We start from the raw sequence: 15,325 nt of genomic DNA on the forward strand, positions 1-15,325 counted from the left end.
GGCACCGGCACACGTCCCCAACTGGGCACCGGCACACGTCCCCAGCTGGGCACCGGCACACGTCCCCAGCTGGGCACCGGCACACGTCCCCAGCTGGGCACCGGCACACGTCCCCAGCTGGGCACCGGCACACGTCCCCAGCTGGGCACCGGCACACGTCCCCAGCTGGGCACCGGCACACGTCCCCAGCTGGGCACCGGCACACGTCCCCAGCTGGGCACCGGCACACGTCCCCAGCTGGGCACCGGCACACGTCCCCAACTGGGCACCGGCACACGTCCCCAGCTGGGCACCGGCACACGTCCCCAACTGGGCACCGGCACACGGCACGGCGCCGGCCGGCTCTGTTCCCAAACTGTTCACGCGCGAGTAGCGCTCGCTCGACATCTCGTACTCGCAGACGCACACCGTCTTCGCGACGATTACATAATTTTTTATAAATTTTTGTGACATGTGATAATAGTTTAGCGATAATTCTATATACATATAATAAATTACTATAAAGCTGACAGTTTTTCTACGATTCGCTTAGCCGGTTTTATTGGCGCTACGCTTGTACAGATAGGTCGAGACACGCAGTGGCCTACCGGAGGCGACAGACTAGCGCTCACGCCTCACTCTGAATATTGTTCGCGAACGGGTGGCCTTGCGAGTTGACAAAAGTGATCTGGAGCTTACACTGCACTAATTTTTATTGAATGTTAATGAGTACACATAGTTTTCGGTTTGTTGTCAGAGTTCTCTGTGACTCTGTGGCTTAGGTGTTTATTTTTATGTTAGATATTGATATTGATGTGTAAACGAGTCTTGAGTTTCTGTACTGCCTTCGGACTATGTATACACATTGTTGCCTATTATTCTAGGTATAATTTGATGATATACAGTTAAGGTTTTAAACAATGTCCTATTGCCATGTCGGTCCCATTTCCAGAAGCAGGTGTTTTTAATTTTAAGTAATAAAATGAAGTTGGTAATCATGGCTGTATTGTCTAGTCCAGATTCACAGCTCTTTTGGTAACACATAAACTACTAGTGGCCTGCTTGTGGAAATGGTGTCGCAGTTTGTCAAAACTTGAGCTAGCGAGAGTGCTTAGCTCTTATATTATATGTAACAAAACAAAGTATATGGCAGAGAGTAAAATTCAAATGTTGAAAATATTAGGAGTTTAACCTCATTAGTCAGTAAAATGTCTACACTTGTGATGGAAAGGTGCATAACATTTATTGGTTATGATGTATCACTCTCTGCCATTTGCTTGTAAAGCGTTGAGGCATTTCTTGTTAAAATATTTTATGTAGCAATTTATTTCCTGACAAAAGATTTTGTAATCAAAATAAATGATGGCTATTATTTTTGTGTTTTATTTTAATATCTACAAATATTTCTATCAATTATCTCTGAAAATAACATTTGATTTCCTAATGAGCAGAATGCAGATTCATAAAATTGATTACTGTTTTATTAAAAAAAATAAACCATCACTCTAGTGTTAATAATCTTAGGTCTGTCGTCAATAAAAATAAGCATTCAGTAAAATTGTTTATTAGACTAATGCTATTAACTAAATTTATACATTAAATTGACATTATTCCTTATTTTCATTGTTCATATGTCGCCTCCAAACCTTAACTTTTCCACGTAACGCGCGAAGTCGTTTCATTTCCTCCACAAAGTCTTGATGCTCGTCTCGGAACAATCCATACTCTCGCAGCTTCAACATGAGTGCGTGTGTCTCTATGTGGCGCGGATAATAGTGAAGGATCTCTTCGTTTGTATGTAAAGGTCGAGCCGCAAACATTTTTACTACCTTTAAAGAGCTAGGGTTTGTTTGCGTTGCTACTTCTCCGAAAATACGATTGGATAACCTCTGCATTCTTCGGGCATAGTTACTGGTGCCTTTTATTAATTGGGCATATTTTACGTAGTTCGTTGCCATTTTAATATTCAAAGTTCATTTATTAATTAAATTTTACATACACGATTTCTTTGCTTTTTTTTTATTTTAAATGCGAATCAAAATTCTAACTTTTCTTTGGCGATATTTTGAGTTTTGACACTTGAATTTCTAAGTCTAACTGACAGATGAGTTTACACCCAATAATTATTGTGATGAAAGAATCAACGTTAGTCGTTACAAATATCAAGTAGTAATTAGTATAAATAACATAAATAATTTACCGAAATTGCCTAAATTGCTGTTACCTACCTGAAAAAGCTTCTTACATATTATTAATTTTTTTTTTTTTACTAAAATGTATTTTTGCATTTTAAGTATTCGTCTACATTAATTTTTAAATATAAACGTAAAAATGCTTAGGTCTATTTTATATATAAAAAATAAATAATAATTTTCGGATTAATTTAATAATGTTTAAATGTGACTATGTAGAGCAACGACGTTGATGTAGAGCCTTAGATCATTAAGTAATGAGTGTAGAGCACAGTAGAGCTTAATGTAGAGTTTGTGAGTTTAAGAAAGTTTGATTACCGTCCTAAAATTTGAACTGTGATTTGTGAACAACACTGGACATCCCTGATTGGTGACGGTCCATTAATAAATCAATATTGTTTTCATACATAACATAAATATAATACTGCATACACCTACGCTTTATCGGCAAATATAGACATCGTTTCAGTTTTTTCCGGATTTACTGCATAGAGAACTTCTCGGTCAAAACAAATTTGTAAGTTTTTATCAGCCAACAATCACAATGAAAATCGACATCGGCTTGAATTTGAAAGCTCAGAAAGAGTTGGATGATGTGGAGATTATTGGAAAGAACGTGGAAAAGGAGCTCGAGGCGAATAAGCTTCCTGAAAAGCAAGATATTGATAAGATGGAAGTCAACGTGAAACCTGAAAAGGCGGTGGTAGAAATTTATGATCCTTCGAGCCCAGTACCAATACGAATAGTAAGTTCTATTTATTTCTAATCTTTGTTTATTGTTTTTTTGTTCATACGTTTCAAGAAATAGATGTACATGTAGATAACAATATTGTTCCATATAATTCCAGGACATGAACATAACTCTGACCTGGCAACAGAAACTGAAGCTCACTCTGCTGATAATATTTGTTATTGTCTACATCGGCTTCCTGGTCAGAGGCATCATCTATGAGATCAAGAGAATGAGGCAGGTCCAGCACATGGTAATAATTGTTATTGTTACAGCTTTATCCTTTACTTGTACTTTAATTATACATGAACAAATATCGTAATTTATTATATTTTGTTCAATAGATTAATCGCATGAAGCCCATCATTGCTGCATTATATGAGATGGATAAAAACGTCGCCAAAAAGGTGGATATAATTGTTAACTCATACAGCTTGTACGACCGGCCCATGCCACCAGAAGATCAGCTTTATGACTAAGCGTTCCATAATTTTAATATGTGTGTCTAAGAATAATCTAAATCGTCGAGAACTATAAACTTATTGATGTCTGTCTTGCAGCTTTTATATGTATTTCTTATTGTTATTTGAGAAAAGGCAACAACATGATAAGTGGGTGATTGAAATATGTACAGCATGATTATTAATTATAGTCAGTATTAATTTTTTTACATGTATATGTATACCTTGCTGGTCTTGGGGAGGCAGCTGGCTGCCACTTATTACTTATTAGTTATTTTCTAAATTAGCCATTAGGCTGGACTATTGCCCTGGTCCCAAATTATACAAAAGACAACAGGGTTACATTTTTAAAATCATAAAGGCAAACATAAGTCTGTATTTATTGCCAATTATATGAGGTGCAGTACTTTACTATTGTACACTTTTGTTAATGTTGATTTGTTATTCTTGAATGTGGGATGCATACAAATGTATTTTATGTAAAACTAGGTGTAGGAACTAGAATGAGAATTTATAAGACTTGAAGACTCGAATGACTTGAGAATACTTTGTTTACTTTTTGCATAGTTTTATAGGACTTTCTATTTTGTCATTTTGTGATATTATTTTAAGTACAGCTTATTAACAAAGCAAAATGGTCTAAATGTGGTTATGTTTATTGAATGGCATCTTTATACGTAACTTATGCACAAGGATATTATTTTAATGCTACAATATTGCATTTACATATTATTTCTAAATTAGATATACAGTAGCACCTCTATAAGTCGAATATCAAGGGAGACGCCAAAAAATTCGAGTTAAAGAGTTTTCAACTTATGGAGGATTTCGACTTAGGCGGATTTTGATTCGACATAAAGAGTTTGAGGTTTATTCTTATAAATTTTGAGTTAGAGAGGTAAAATAAATTAAAATTCAACTTGCAGAGGTCACAAATATGTTTTTGAAGTGAAACTTCTTTATCGGGGTTGGAAAAAAATTTTGTGTTACATTTTTCCGTTACGCGCCATCTTGTTTTTATCCCTACCACGCGTGATTGACGTATTTCTGTAAAGTTGCATATAGTAAATTATTTTTTGAAAAATAAGGTCATAAAGAAGTTTCACTTCTTACGTGTGTACACTAGTACACGCACACATTTTTTTTGTTATTTATTATAAATCAACATTATTTCAAATCATTTTAAAATAAAAAATATGGCATTAAAAAAGTCAGTATTTTTTTTGCTTTAGATAATTTGGTTGTTCTCTAGCATTTTATAATCTATAAAGAGCAGAAAATTCTTCTTTTTCAAAGATACTGGTTTGCTTTATAAACTTTCGTAAGGTATTCAATGCGGTTCTTGCCTCTTTGATGGAAACCCATGGAGCGCATGTACTATTTACGTCTTCTATGTCATCTTAATCATTAGTATAGGTTTTCTGAGCTACTGAATCGATAATTTCGTCATCAGATATTTAACGCAAACACGTGTTTCGTTAGTCATAAATTAATTATCGTATACTCCTAAAATGTTTTCTAAGAAACAATAGTGTACTTGCACCGTCGGCAAATTCTTAAAGTCGGTAACTTATTTTTGTGAGAACAATAGAGGTAATAAATTCCAAATCATCAAGTTATAAAGATTGTAAAATAAAACGTTGCTATGTTCGAGATACAGAGGTCAAATTTGATTTTTCGAGTTATAGAGTGAAAATATGTACTAAAATGGCTTGGAGGGACTCGGTGATTATTTCGACTAACAGAGGCTCAAAATTTCAAGTAATAGAGGTTTTCGGGTTTGAAGGGAAGGGAACAAGACATTTTTTCGAGATTTGGAGGTTTTTGACTTATCGAGGTTCGACTTAACGAGGTGCTACTGTATTTATATTGATCTCATTTTTATTGAGGGTTGTGTTTGCTTTTTGGATTATGTTAAGAACTGTCCGCAATGTACCTACTTGATGTATGTAATCTCAGAAATAAATAAATGGAAACTCACACTTGTTTTAATTATTTACGTAACTTTATTTAATTTCATGATAAAAAGTGTTAACAATATAATGTTGAATACTTATTCTAATTAAAGTTTGAGATATATCGACTTATAACAATTAACAATCTTTTATACATATAAGTAGGGTACGTAATTTTTCCAAATCTATAACAAATTCGCATAAAATAAAAAATACAGTTTGTTTTAAGCATAGCATTTTTAACAATGGGAGCAAGATTTTAATGAATTATTTGGGTTATGGATAATATGAAACTCCATATGTTGATAATGTAAAAAATAAAATATCTTACAACCATTTCGTATCTCCTATTTTCAAAGTTAATTATTTTAAATCTTATTATCACAATAATTATTTGTGGGTACATTTTATCCATATAAAGTGTTTTTTTTTTCTATAAATACCTAAATAATTCGACAAGTCTTAACTGATATTTAGATCTTTTGTTATTTTCATAAGGAATTGAATAAGAGATAAAATGTTCACTATTCTTATGAGTAGGTAATAACTTATTACTATTCTGATTCAACATGACATAATATTATATCAATGCATCATCCATAATTCTAATTATTTTAATAGATTCTCTATATATACCTACCATAGGTACCTACTCTTATGGTAAATACTAAATATATTATAAGGCACCGATAAATTCGGTCACCAATTAAATTATAATCAAGGCAAGATAGAGTTTAGAACGTGAGGTATAAAAACATATCAGTCATTTCGAAAATGAATTGGTGTCAGCAAAAGCTAAGAAATAAGAATACTATACACATAACACACTATAATGTAGTAGGTATATTATTAAGTATCAAATAATGAGAAAGTCAATACCGTTATTTCAAAATAATAACTACATTCTTCTAATATGTATATTTGAATCAACGATTTACTAAATTACATATCTTAAATCTTGTTCACCTATCACCATAGTGCAAGTTTGTAAAAATAAGTCTACATTTGTGCATCAAGCAAAATTCCTATAAAAACGACACATTTCTTTGAGAAAAAGTCCTAAATAGTCTTAGAGAGTGATTGTAGCTGCACAATGATCAGTGCTTGTGATAGTGCATGAGTCCGTTGTCGAGCGCGCGGCAAACAGCGCTGTCCGCGTGCCCGGGCGCGGCCCGCTCGAGCACGGCGTCGGGCGAGCACAGCCACGGGTCGCGCGAGTCGCGCTGCCAGCTGTGCAGGCGCTCGCGCAGTGTGCGCTCCAGATCCGCTACTGACGGCTTACCTGCAGTAACGTTAAAGCGATTCATTAAATTACGGTGATGTCTTCACTGCAGGCAAACTAGCTGGTAGGTCACCTGATGGTATGAAGATAAACTTACTTATTTAGTTTAACTGTGTATTGTTATAATACAGAAATCAGTTCGTAGAAATAAAAAAAAAGTACTTACCACTGATTCTATTATGAGGTAGGATTAATAATTTTGGAAATATTGATTGTAGCTATGTACATGTAATTATATGCCGATTGCTGACAAAGAGCGATCATTTAGAGCGGTGTGTTACCGTGCAGGTTATGCAGCTCCTCGGGGTCGGCGTGCAGGTCGTAGAGCTCCCACTGCGGCCGGTAGTAGTGCTGCTTCAGCGTCTTGTACCACGCCAGCGGCTGCTTGCTGCGCGTGCGGTTCAGGATGTCCTGCGCCAAACGGAATTATAAATTATAATATTATTCATTCAAAAATTCTAATAAAGATATTTTAATAATTTATATGTTTTCATTTATCGTGAAGCTATCCCAGTGAACAAGTTAAAATTTATATGTATTACCACAGACTAATAATAATATACTAGGTATTACCAAAAAAAATGAAGTTTCTGCGCAAAAATTTAATTTTAGTTTGAATGAAACGAACTTTTTTTTTTTTTTTTTTTTTTTTTTATTATTAGGTCCACCAAACTGGACATAGCACTACAAAGATAGATATGGTTATTCTATGATACATCACAAGTAATAGGTGCTAGACCTTCTAGAGGTGAACACAGCCTGCAATAATAAGTACGCGAATACATATTTACATTATTACAATATTAACATAATTTAGAAAAATAACATTATGGATCAATTTAAATACAATAGTTATGCAATTTTGGAAACTAATTTTTTAAATGAATTTAGGGATGTGCTAAATATATCGACGTTATTACATACTTTTTCGTTATAAGCTGAACACATGCGGTGCAATGACGAGTGTTGAGCGTAGTTTGTACGACAAAAGGGAAGACTAAACGTTTTCATGTTAGTGGGACGGCTGAATGGCCTTGGTACATGTATGCTAATTTTTCCTAATAATTGAGAATTATCTATTTTACCATTTATAATTTTGTATAGAAACACGATATCAGAAAGGGTCCGTCTGCTTTCAAGCGATTTCATTTTAAAGTGCATAAGTCTAGAAGAATAAGACGTTAGGTTACGGCAAAGATTGTGAGTGAAAGTTAGGTGGTACAGGAATTGTTTCTGTATCCGTTCCAACCGCTGTATATGTACGGCATAAGTAGGATTCCACACAGGGCTACAGTATTCGAGGAGAGATCGTACGTAGCAATTAAAAAGCAATACTGGTACTTCAGAGTCATTAAAGAATTTGCTCTGTCTAATGATGAATCCAGAAAGGCGTGCGGCCCTTGTTGTTAACGAGTCTATGTGCTCGCGAAAGTCGACTTTTGTGTCCACCACAACACCGAGATCGCGAATGTTCGTGACTTCACCGATTGGAATGTTATCAATAGAGTAAGTTACATGAAGTGGATTACGTTTCCTTGTGAATTTTATATGATAACACTTAGATACGTTAAGGAACATGTTATTTTTTGCGCACCATAATGTAATGCTGTTGATATCGTTTTGTAATGCTAAAGTATCTTCATGGTTTTTTATTACCCTATACAATTTGAGATCGTCGGCGAACATTTGGTACTTAGACGTAATGTTGGCACCTAGGTCGTTAACGTATAGTAGAAAAAAGAGTGGACCGAGGTGAGAGCCTTGAGGTACACCTGAGGGTAATGGTCGAGCGACTGACTTGTAACCTCTGAGTACAACTAATTGGGACCTGTTACGAAGATATGATTCGCACCATCTGAGCAGAGAGCCGCAAATACCTGCGTGGTACAATTTTTGGACAAGAAGGCTATGATCAACCATGTCAAATGCCTTGGAGAAATCGGTGTAGATAGCATGAATTTCATTTTGTTTTTCGAGCTCTTCATTGATGTCGCTGACGTATTCCAAAAGATTAGACATGGTTGAACGCCCCGGAAGAAAACCGTGTTGACAGGGGTCAAACAGAGGTTTGAGATGAAAATAAAATCTGTTGTAAATTATGGATTCGAACAGTTTACCCATGGCTGACAGTATTGATATCGGCCTATAGTTCTTAACATCACTCTGATCACCTTTTTTGTGTATTGGAGTGATGTGGGCAATTTTCCATTTAGTCGGAAAATGGCCGAGGGAGATAGATTTATTGTAGATGTGGTACAAAGGCTTTGTGAGTTGCGCAGAACAAGTTTTTAAGAACAGGGGAGCGATTCCGTCTGGGCCTGGTCCCTTGTTAATGTCTATTCCTTGAAGTGATTTGTAGATTTCAGTTTCAGAGATGTTGCAAGAGCCGAGAGATCCATTGTTAGTGAAGGGTGTCATAGCGAAATCTACTGAATGGGGTGCAAGTTTACTATTGTATATGGAGTGGAAGTATTCAGAAAAGAGATTACAGATATTGTGCCCACCTTGAACGTTTCGGTCGTCAAGATACATTTCATCAGGAATGTCCCTACTATTTGATCTTAAGGATTTTATAAAAGACCAGAAGTATTTTGGGTCTTTTTTTATTTGAGCCTTTGCCTCAGATTTAAGTCTATTAATACATGTCAGTAGCATTTTTTGGCAACGGTCACGTAACATTTGAAAAGTAACCAGGTCCATTGGATTAGAGTATTTTTTGTACCTGTTATGATACTTTGACTTTTCGTTTAGGCATTTAATTAATGACCGACTGAACCAAAAGGGATAGTTCTTGTTATTTTTTGGTCGTAAGGGCGTGTATTTTGTTATTATGGGAGTTATAATACTATAGAATGTATCAACCGTTTCGTCAACTGTTTGTTTAGATTTAAAATAGCTATCCCAACATATTTTATCTAATTCCTCTTTGATTTTATTGTAGTCTGCCTTAGAAAAATTGAGGCTAGGAAACTTATTAATTTTGGGTGGTTTGTAGTTTTTTAGTTTGATATGTATGTCTAAAGGAGGGTGATGATTATCAATTTTTACTAGGGGGAATGGATTGATCATAACTTGAGATGAGTCATTTGCGTTAGTGACAATAAGATCTAGCGTGCGGTCATTAATGTTTGTGACAGGATTTATTTGGTGGAGACTATTGAATGAAAGGGTGTCAATTAGCAGATTGTCGATTGGATTTGACGAGCAGGTAGGGACTAGATCTTTGTTTGTATCTAATTTCCATTGGATGTGAGGCAGATTAAAATCACCCGCCAACAAGATCACCGATTTCTTCGGTAGTTTATGCTGAACAATATTGTTTAAGTTTGAGGTGAAGTTATTTAAATTAGTTAAAGAGATAGGAGGAGGGAGGTATACTGCGCAAATAAATAGGGGGACGATGGAATTGCCTTGTTTCAGCTTAACAGCTAGCCATAGGTCTTCGATTGAGGATTCCCATTGCAGCTTACGAATTGGTTGGAACTTATTTAGGACAGCTACAAGTACACCACCTCCAGAGATTTTCTTAGAATCAGAGGAGCTTCGGTCCCTTCTGAATACCGTGTATCTATTGTCAAAAAGTTCGCGATCAAAAACCGAGTCATTCAGCCAAGTCTCCGTGAAAATAACAATATCAGCATTTTGTTTTAAAACATTTGTAAAAAGTTCTTCTGTTTTAGTCCGAAGACCTCTTACATTTTGGTATGTAATTTTTATTTTAGTACAATCGTTTATAACCATTCAGCAAAAAACTAATCGAATTTAAGGGAATTCAGAAAGTCTAAATCCTTAACCATAAAGCTTTTTGACGTTATGTCCTTCCTCATATAAATACGGCCGTTTCTAACCCACACAAATTGAACGTTTTTGTCCTCGGACACTTTACGTGCCGCTGCGTGTAATTGTTTGTTTGTAGGTGATAGATGTTCACAAACGTACACAGGTTTCTGTTCCCCGGCGAGGCCCAAATGAGATGAGTTAAGTTTATTGTCCTGATGAGTCCTGTTGAACGTCTTAACGGCTGCAAGTATTTTATCCCGAACCAGAGGACTGGGGAGTTTGACTATAATCGATCTAGGTCGGTTTGATGTTTGGTTAATTTTTGCGACACGATGATAGTTTATTAACTCGTTTTCCGGTAGCACGCAGCCCACTGTAGCAACAAGCTGCTGAATAGTTGTTTTAAGGTTTTCTGCTTTAAATTCTGGAACGTTCTGAATTTCTAGATTACAATCTCTCGATTGTTGTTCAAGTTGATTCAGCTTAGCACTCAAATCAATTACTTGTGATCGTAGTGAAGAGTTCTCCAATTCCAAGTTTCCTATCTTCTTGGTCTTTACGTCCAGGTCAGCTTTGAGCTCGTCACACTTCGATGACATGAAATTTACACTATCTGTGAGCTCCTGTATTATACTGCGTGTGCCAGAGTTTTCCTCAGCAAAATCTCGCCTTATATCTCTGAGAAGACGCGATAAAGATTCGTCGAGTTTTTTGTCGATGTACTGTTTGAGGTCTTCGCAATCAGCAGCGGGTGAAGTCAGTCCTACTGGACGGTGAGGAGAATTGGAATTACCACCCCGTTTGTCTGTAGATTTACACTCTGAGCACTTCCAATTGGCCTTGTAGGATTTAGATTCTTTAGAAAAGTTATCTGCAGGAATGCCCAGGCACTGGAAATGGTACGTGGAATTGCACTTGGAACAAATTTTAAGATCGTTTGTCTTAACTTGCTTGTTACACTTACTACATATATTCATTGTTTTTAATTTCCCGTAATCTTGGTAAATTTTCTGAAGCTGGCAACTCTACGTCTTAGCAAAAATGAAGTTTGACGTTGTCAATTGATTTTGACATGTAAAATCTTGGTTGATTGCGGGTATTTAGCGCTGTGCGTTGTTTGAGGGTATAAAATTCGGTATTGTATTTTGCTATTTCTAGTTGATAAAATGAAAGTAAAGTTGAGATAACAATACCACAGCTTCCTTGTGAGATATATTTCACAAATCACACACTATAAACTTAATACTGATAGAATTTTAATAATAATTTGAAGTTATTGTACGAGCGTATTTATCAAGGTAAAATGTTGCCACAAAATTGGCAAACTTGCCAAATACGTAAATTTTTAGTAATTATACGTTATTCAATTTTTATAATTAGTTACCTATTTTCTTTATATTAATATGTATGTGTGTGTGTACCTGAAAGGTAGGTGAGACGTAGAGGTCCTGGTCGATGGGGAAGGGCATGGCGAAGTTGAGGTTGTGCAGCAGCTTGTGCGTGCGCGTGCGCACCGCGCGCATCGGGAAGTACATCGTCACCTCGTGGTGCGTCTGCGACAGGAATACCGCCTCGCTTGGGGACGCTGGTGGCTCTACACGATGTTTTTTTTTTATTTAAATTAAAAAAAAAATATTTATTCTGCCATATTATTTTTATTTAAAACCAAATTATATGCAATATATTATGTTTTATGCACGTGGTCAAACATACCATTTTTACTGAAAAAAAATTTATATGATGTGAATGGAAATTTACTGCATACTTAATACTTATATTAACTAAGTTTTGAAAGGGAATATATGAAAATACCTTTTTCCAATATAGGCAGCAAGCTCTTGGGTTTATCATCGTGCCAGATATCGTTAGTGCTATCCTCCTCCCAGGCGACGCCGAACCAGTCCAACACCGTGGGGAAGATGTCCAGTAAGCTGACCATGGTGTACGAGACCTGATTCCTCCTTGCACCAGCTTCAGGCGAGGAAATGAGCAGCGGCTCTCGGACACCAGGGTCGTAGAAGTTGGTGCGACCTGACGGGAACGGAATGCCGTTGTCTGACGTGTATATGACTAGAGTGTCGTCCGCGTGACCAGCTGCTTCTAGTTCTTTGAGGATCAGCGCTACTCCTGTTGTAAATAAAGAAAATATATATTTTTATAACGTCAAATAACAAGCTAAATTTTTATTTCCTTGTATCAGTAATAATTAACAGCTTACCCTGATCGAGTCTTGACATTGTGGTATACTGCGCTGCAATATCACGCCGAGCGGCTTCCGTGTCCTGTAACAATAATACGGTATATAACTTTAGCATTCATTTAACAAGTTTCGTGACATGGAATTGGTTAACGTCGTGGACCAGTGAATAAAATTTACGTGAAATAAGAAAAAAAAATATGTTTTCTACTTTCTGGAAACAAGAAAATAATTCGAAGATTCGGTACAAGAGCGTGTATCACCTGCACGTGGTAGGGCAGCTGCACCTCGTCCCACTGGTAGTACCAGGGCGTCCAGTCAGCGATGCGGCCGGCGCCGGGCTCGCCCGACCCGAAGCGCTCGCAGAACGCGCCCAGCTGCGGCTCGCTGTGCCCGCACCGGTGCGGGTCGTGGAAGCCCACGTATAGGAAGAACGGCCTGACAGACATTCATTGATTGATAAACAATGTTTGCCACACAAGTCAAATTACTTAATTTAATACACATAATGGTGACACAGATAATTAAATTAGGAGAGTACGGTACAGAAATGCAGCAGGGCTCCGCCCGCTATACCAACAAAAATACGAGAATTAAAAAACTAGACAGCAAAAATAGACTATCCATTCATCACACAAATAAAACGAAATAACTTATTTAAGAAAATCAAAAAAAAAGAAAGGAAAGCAATCCTTGCATTTCCAGCAACAACAGGTACTCACGTGTTCTTGTCATTGGCTTGCTTGAGGAACTCGCGCGTCAGCAGCTTCATGTGGGTGATGTTGCGGCCGACCTGGTTGATGTGGTTGTTCTCCTCAGTCTGCTCGTAGTCGAACCGGTACACGCTGTCCGGCCCCACGTGCTTCTTGCCGATGATGCCTGCAGTTTATACAAATACTTCATCCTTATACCTACTTTATTTCTTCTTCTTAAACTGTATAATCACGTAAAGTTTTTTTTTATTAAGTGCAACTTTGTCCTTAACATACCGCTGTAAATTCCATGATCCCTGAGCAAATTCGGTAAGCTGGTGACGTTGTCGAAAGAGCTGAAGTGGTGGATGCCGTGGTGCAGCCCGTACATGCCATTTCGATGGCTCGGCTGCCCAGTCAATAGAGCCGCGCGACTAGGAATTCGAATAAAATTTAATAAATATATAAAGAAAACCTTGTTATCACATTTTTTATAATTTTTATGAAACAATGCGACATACCTGGGCGAGCAGCTGCTGACAGAAGTGAAAGCATTGTTGAAGATAACGCTGCGCTGCGCTAGAGCATCGATGTTTGGTGTCTGACAAATTTTGTTACCGTACACTCCTAATTCGAACCCACCATCGTCCGCTGGAGAAGAAATTCAAAAAGCATTTAGAGCCTATACATTAATTATTTTTAGGTATTAGAAAAAAAAATTAAACACACAATGGTGTTCTTTATTCTCTATATTTTTTATAATATAATATTTTTCAAATGGTCAGAATACCTATAACATAGAAAAAAAAGGATCATCAAAATCCGTTCAATCCAAAGAGTATAGTAATATAGGTTCAATCTGTCTCACTGGTTCGATTTGAAAAATTCTTTCGGTGTTAGATAGCCCCACAGGATAGCTATTTATCGAGGAAGGCTAGGTATAATAATATTATAATCACGATAGGACTAATGTGGGACCAATAGGAGCAGAGCAATCCGGGTGAAACCGCGGAGCACAGCTAGTTAAAAAATATAATTCAGATTCAAATGTTGAAACTACATTCTTTCAAAAAAATATAGGTAGGTACCTAATTAGAATTTAAATTAAAAAAAATTGAAGTGTTAAGTATAGAAATAAAAATGCCGTTACATTTTGGTCTCTAGATTTGGTTACACCGAGTTGTTGTACCTATCATTAAACAGACAATAATAGTACCGGTATCACGGGTTTGATTTCCTCTCAAAATCAGGGCAAAGACTGGCATTTGCAATTTGAACGTGATTTGAACAGCGAGCTGCGAGATGCTTAGCTACAAGAAGACAAGTAGTTTTCACAGAGCAAGTGATATAGTAGTTTTCATTTTTAGTTATTTATTTGTGTTCGCTATGATTTTATGCTTTCTCTTTTATTTATGTTAGACATAACTATGTCTATTTTAGAATATCTAAAAAATATAAAAATATGTAGGTCTACTTAATGGAGGCACATCTCTTATCATTAATTGATAAGGAAAGTCATTGCGACTATCAGTAATGTCAGCAAAATATATTATTGCTTTGTTGATAAAACATAACCTCCCAACTGTCAAATTGCATTGTCTAACACAGTTTGCGATGAATTCATGAAGGAAATATACATATTTTAAATACAATACTTACCCAATAGTATAAGAACATTTTTACTTTTATTGGAAAGTACAGTTCTTGTGACAAATACATATAATAAAAGCACATAAACGACACTCGGTACATTCGCCATTCCTAGTACTAAGTATCGATGTTTTTTACGTGCCTGACTTTCTGTCAGTTCGCTGACTACGTGTACGTGTCAACGAAGTGTTAGCACTCGAGGAACGCACAGTCGCACACACGAGCTGCTATACACACTGACTAGTCACAGCTGACTAGTGACTACAGAGCTCACAGCGGGTGCCGGCTTCCTGGTTATTGACCGCAAAGCGCAGTGGGAGCAACATTATTTCTCTGACGCAATCGGTTTAGCTCCAAAATTCAAAAGTAAGCATTAAGAATATAATTATTTTTCTCTCGACAAACGG

The 15,325-nt window shown here is 36.7% G+C and overlaps 3 protein-coding genes across 3 annotated transcripts; 1 reads left to right on the forward strand and 2 right to left on the reverse strand.

The window, feature by feature from the left end:
- Positions 1-1,527: 1,527 nt before the first annotated feature.
- On the reverse strand, positions 1,528-2,057 carry mRpS33 (mitochondrial ribosomal protein S33). The gene has a single exon (XM_089697778.1). The coding sequence runs from the start codon at positions 1,935-1,937 to the stop codon at positions 1,587-1,589; it is 351 nt and encodes a 116-aa protein (XP_089553904.1). The 5' UTR covers positions 1,938-2,057; the 3' UTR covers positions 1,528-1,586.
- A 411-nt stretch (positions 2,058-2,468) lies between these two features.
- Positions 2,469-4,255, forward strand: LOC149486239 (uncharacterized). Its single transcript, XM_089697931.1, has 3 exons — positions 2,469-2,916; positions 3,020-3,154; positions 3,246-4,255. Exons 1-3 carry the CDS (start codon positions 2,716-2,718, stop codon positions 3,378-3,380), a joined length of 471 nt encoding a protein of 156 aa, XP_089554057.1. The 5' UTR covers positions 2,469-2,715; the 3' UTR covers positions 3,381-4,255.
- A 1,099-nt stretch (positions 4,256-5,354) lies between these two features.
- On the reverse strand, positions 5,355-15,062 carry Sgsh (N-sulfoglucosamine sulfohydrolase). The gene is made up of 10 exons (XM_089697932.1): positions 14,928-15,062; positions 13,790-13,919; positions 13,566-13,702; positions 13,299-13,455; positions 12,840-13,014; positions 12,598-12,661; positions 12,192-12,506; positions 11,801-11,973; positions 6,881-7,010; positions 5,355-6,599 (listed from the first exon to the last, which is right to left on the reverse strand). Exons 1-10 carry the CDS (start codon positions 15,025-15,027, stop codon positions 6,415-6,417), a joined length of 1,566 nt encoding a protein of 521 aa, XP_089554058.1. The 5' UTR covers positions 15,028-15,062; the 3' UTR covers positions 5,355-6,414.
- Positions 15,063-15,325: the final 263 nt, after the last annotated feature.

The sequence above is a fragment of the Colias philodice genome, chromosome 8 (assembly GCF_061535455.1).
Source record: "Colias philodice isolate Cphi_HAF_F1 chromosome 8, ilColPhil1 Martin Lab GWU primary, whole genome shotgun sequence".
Taxonomy (NCBI): Eukaryota; Metazoa; Arthropoda; class Insecta; order Lepidoptera; family Pieridae; genus Colias; species Colias philodice.

What these genes read in the sequence shown, in the direction of transcription:
- mRpS33 (XM_089697778.1), bottom strand. Translation starts at nt 1,937, where the DNA reads ATGGCAACGAACTACGTAAAATATGCCCAATTAATAAAAGGCACCAGT.
- LOC149486239 (XM_089697931.1), top strand. Translation starts at nt 2,716, where the DNA reads ATGAAAATCGACATCGGCTTGAATTTGAAAGCTCAGAAAGAGTTGGAT. An exon ending in GCCCAGTACCAATACGAATA is followed by an intron (nt 2,917 to 3,019) that starts GTAAGTTCTATT and finishes ATATAATTCCAG; the next exon opens with GACATGAACATAACTCTGAC. An exon ending in TGAGGCAGGTCCAGCACATG is followed by an intron (nt 3,155 to 3,245) that starts GTAATAATTGTT and finishes TTTGTTCAATAG; the next exon opens with ATTAATCGCATGAAGCCCAT.
- Sgsh (XM_089697932.1), bottom strand. Translation starts at nt 15,027, where the DNA reads ATGGCGAATGTACCGAGTGTCGTTTATGTGCTTTTATTATATGTATTT. An exon ending in GGATCATGGAATTTACAGCG is followed by an intron (nt 13,456 to 13,565) that starts GTATGTTAAGGA and finishes TATAAACTGCAG; the next exon opens with GCATCATCGGCAAGAAGCAC. An exon ending in ACGTCTCACCTACCTTTCAG is followed by an intron (nt 7,011 to 11,800) that starts GTACACACACAC and finishes CGTTTGGCGCAG; the next exon opens with GACATCCTGAACCGCACGCG.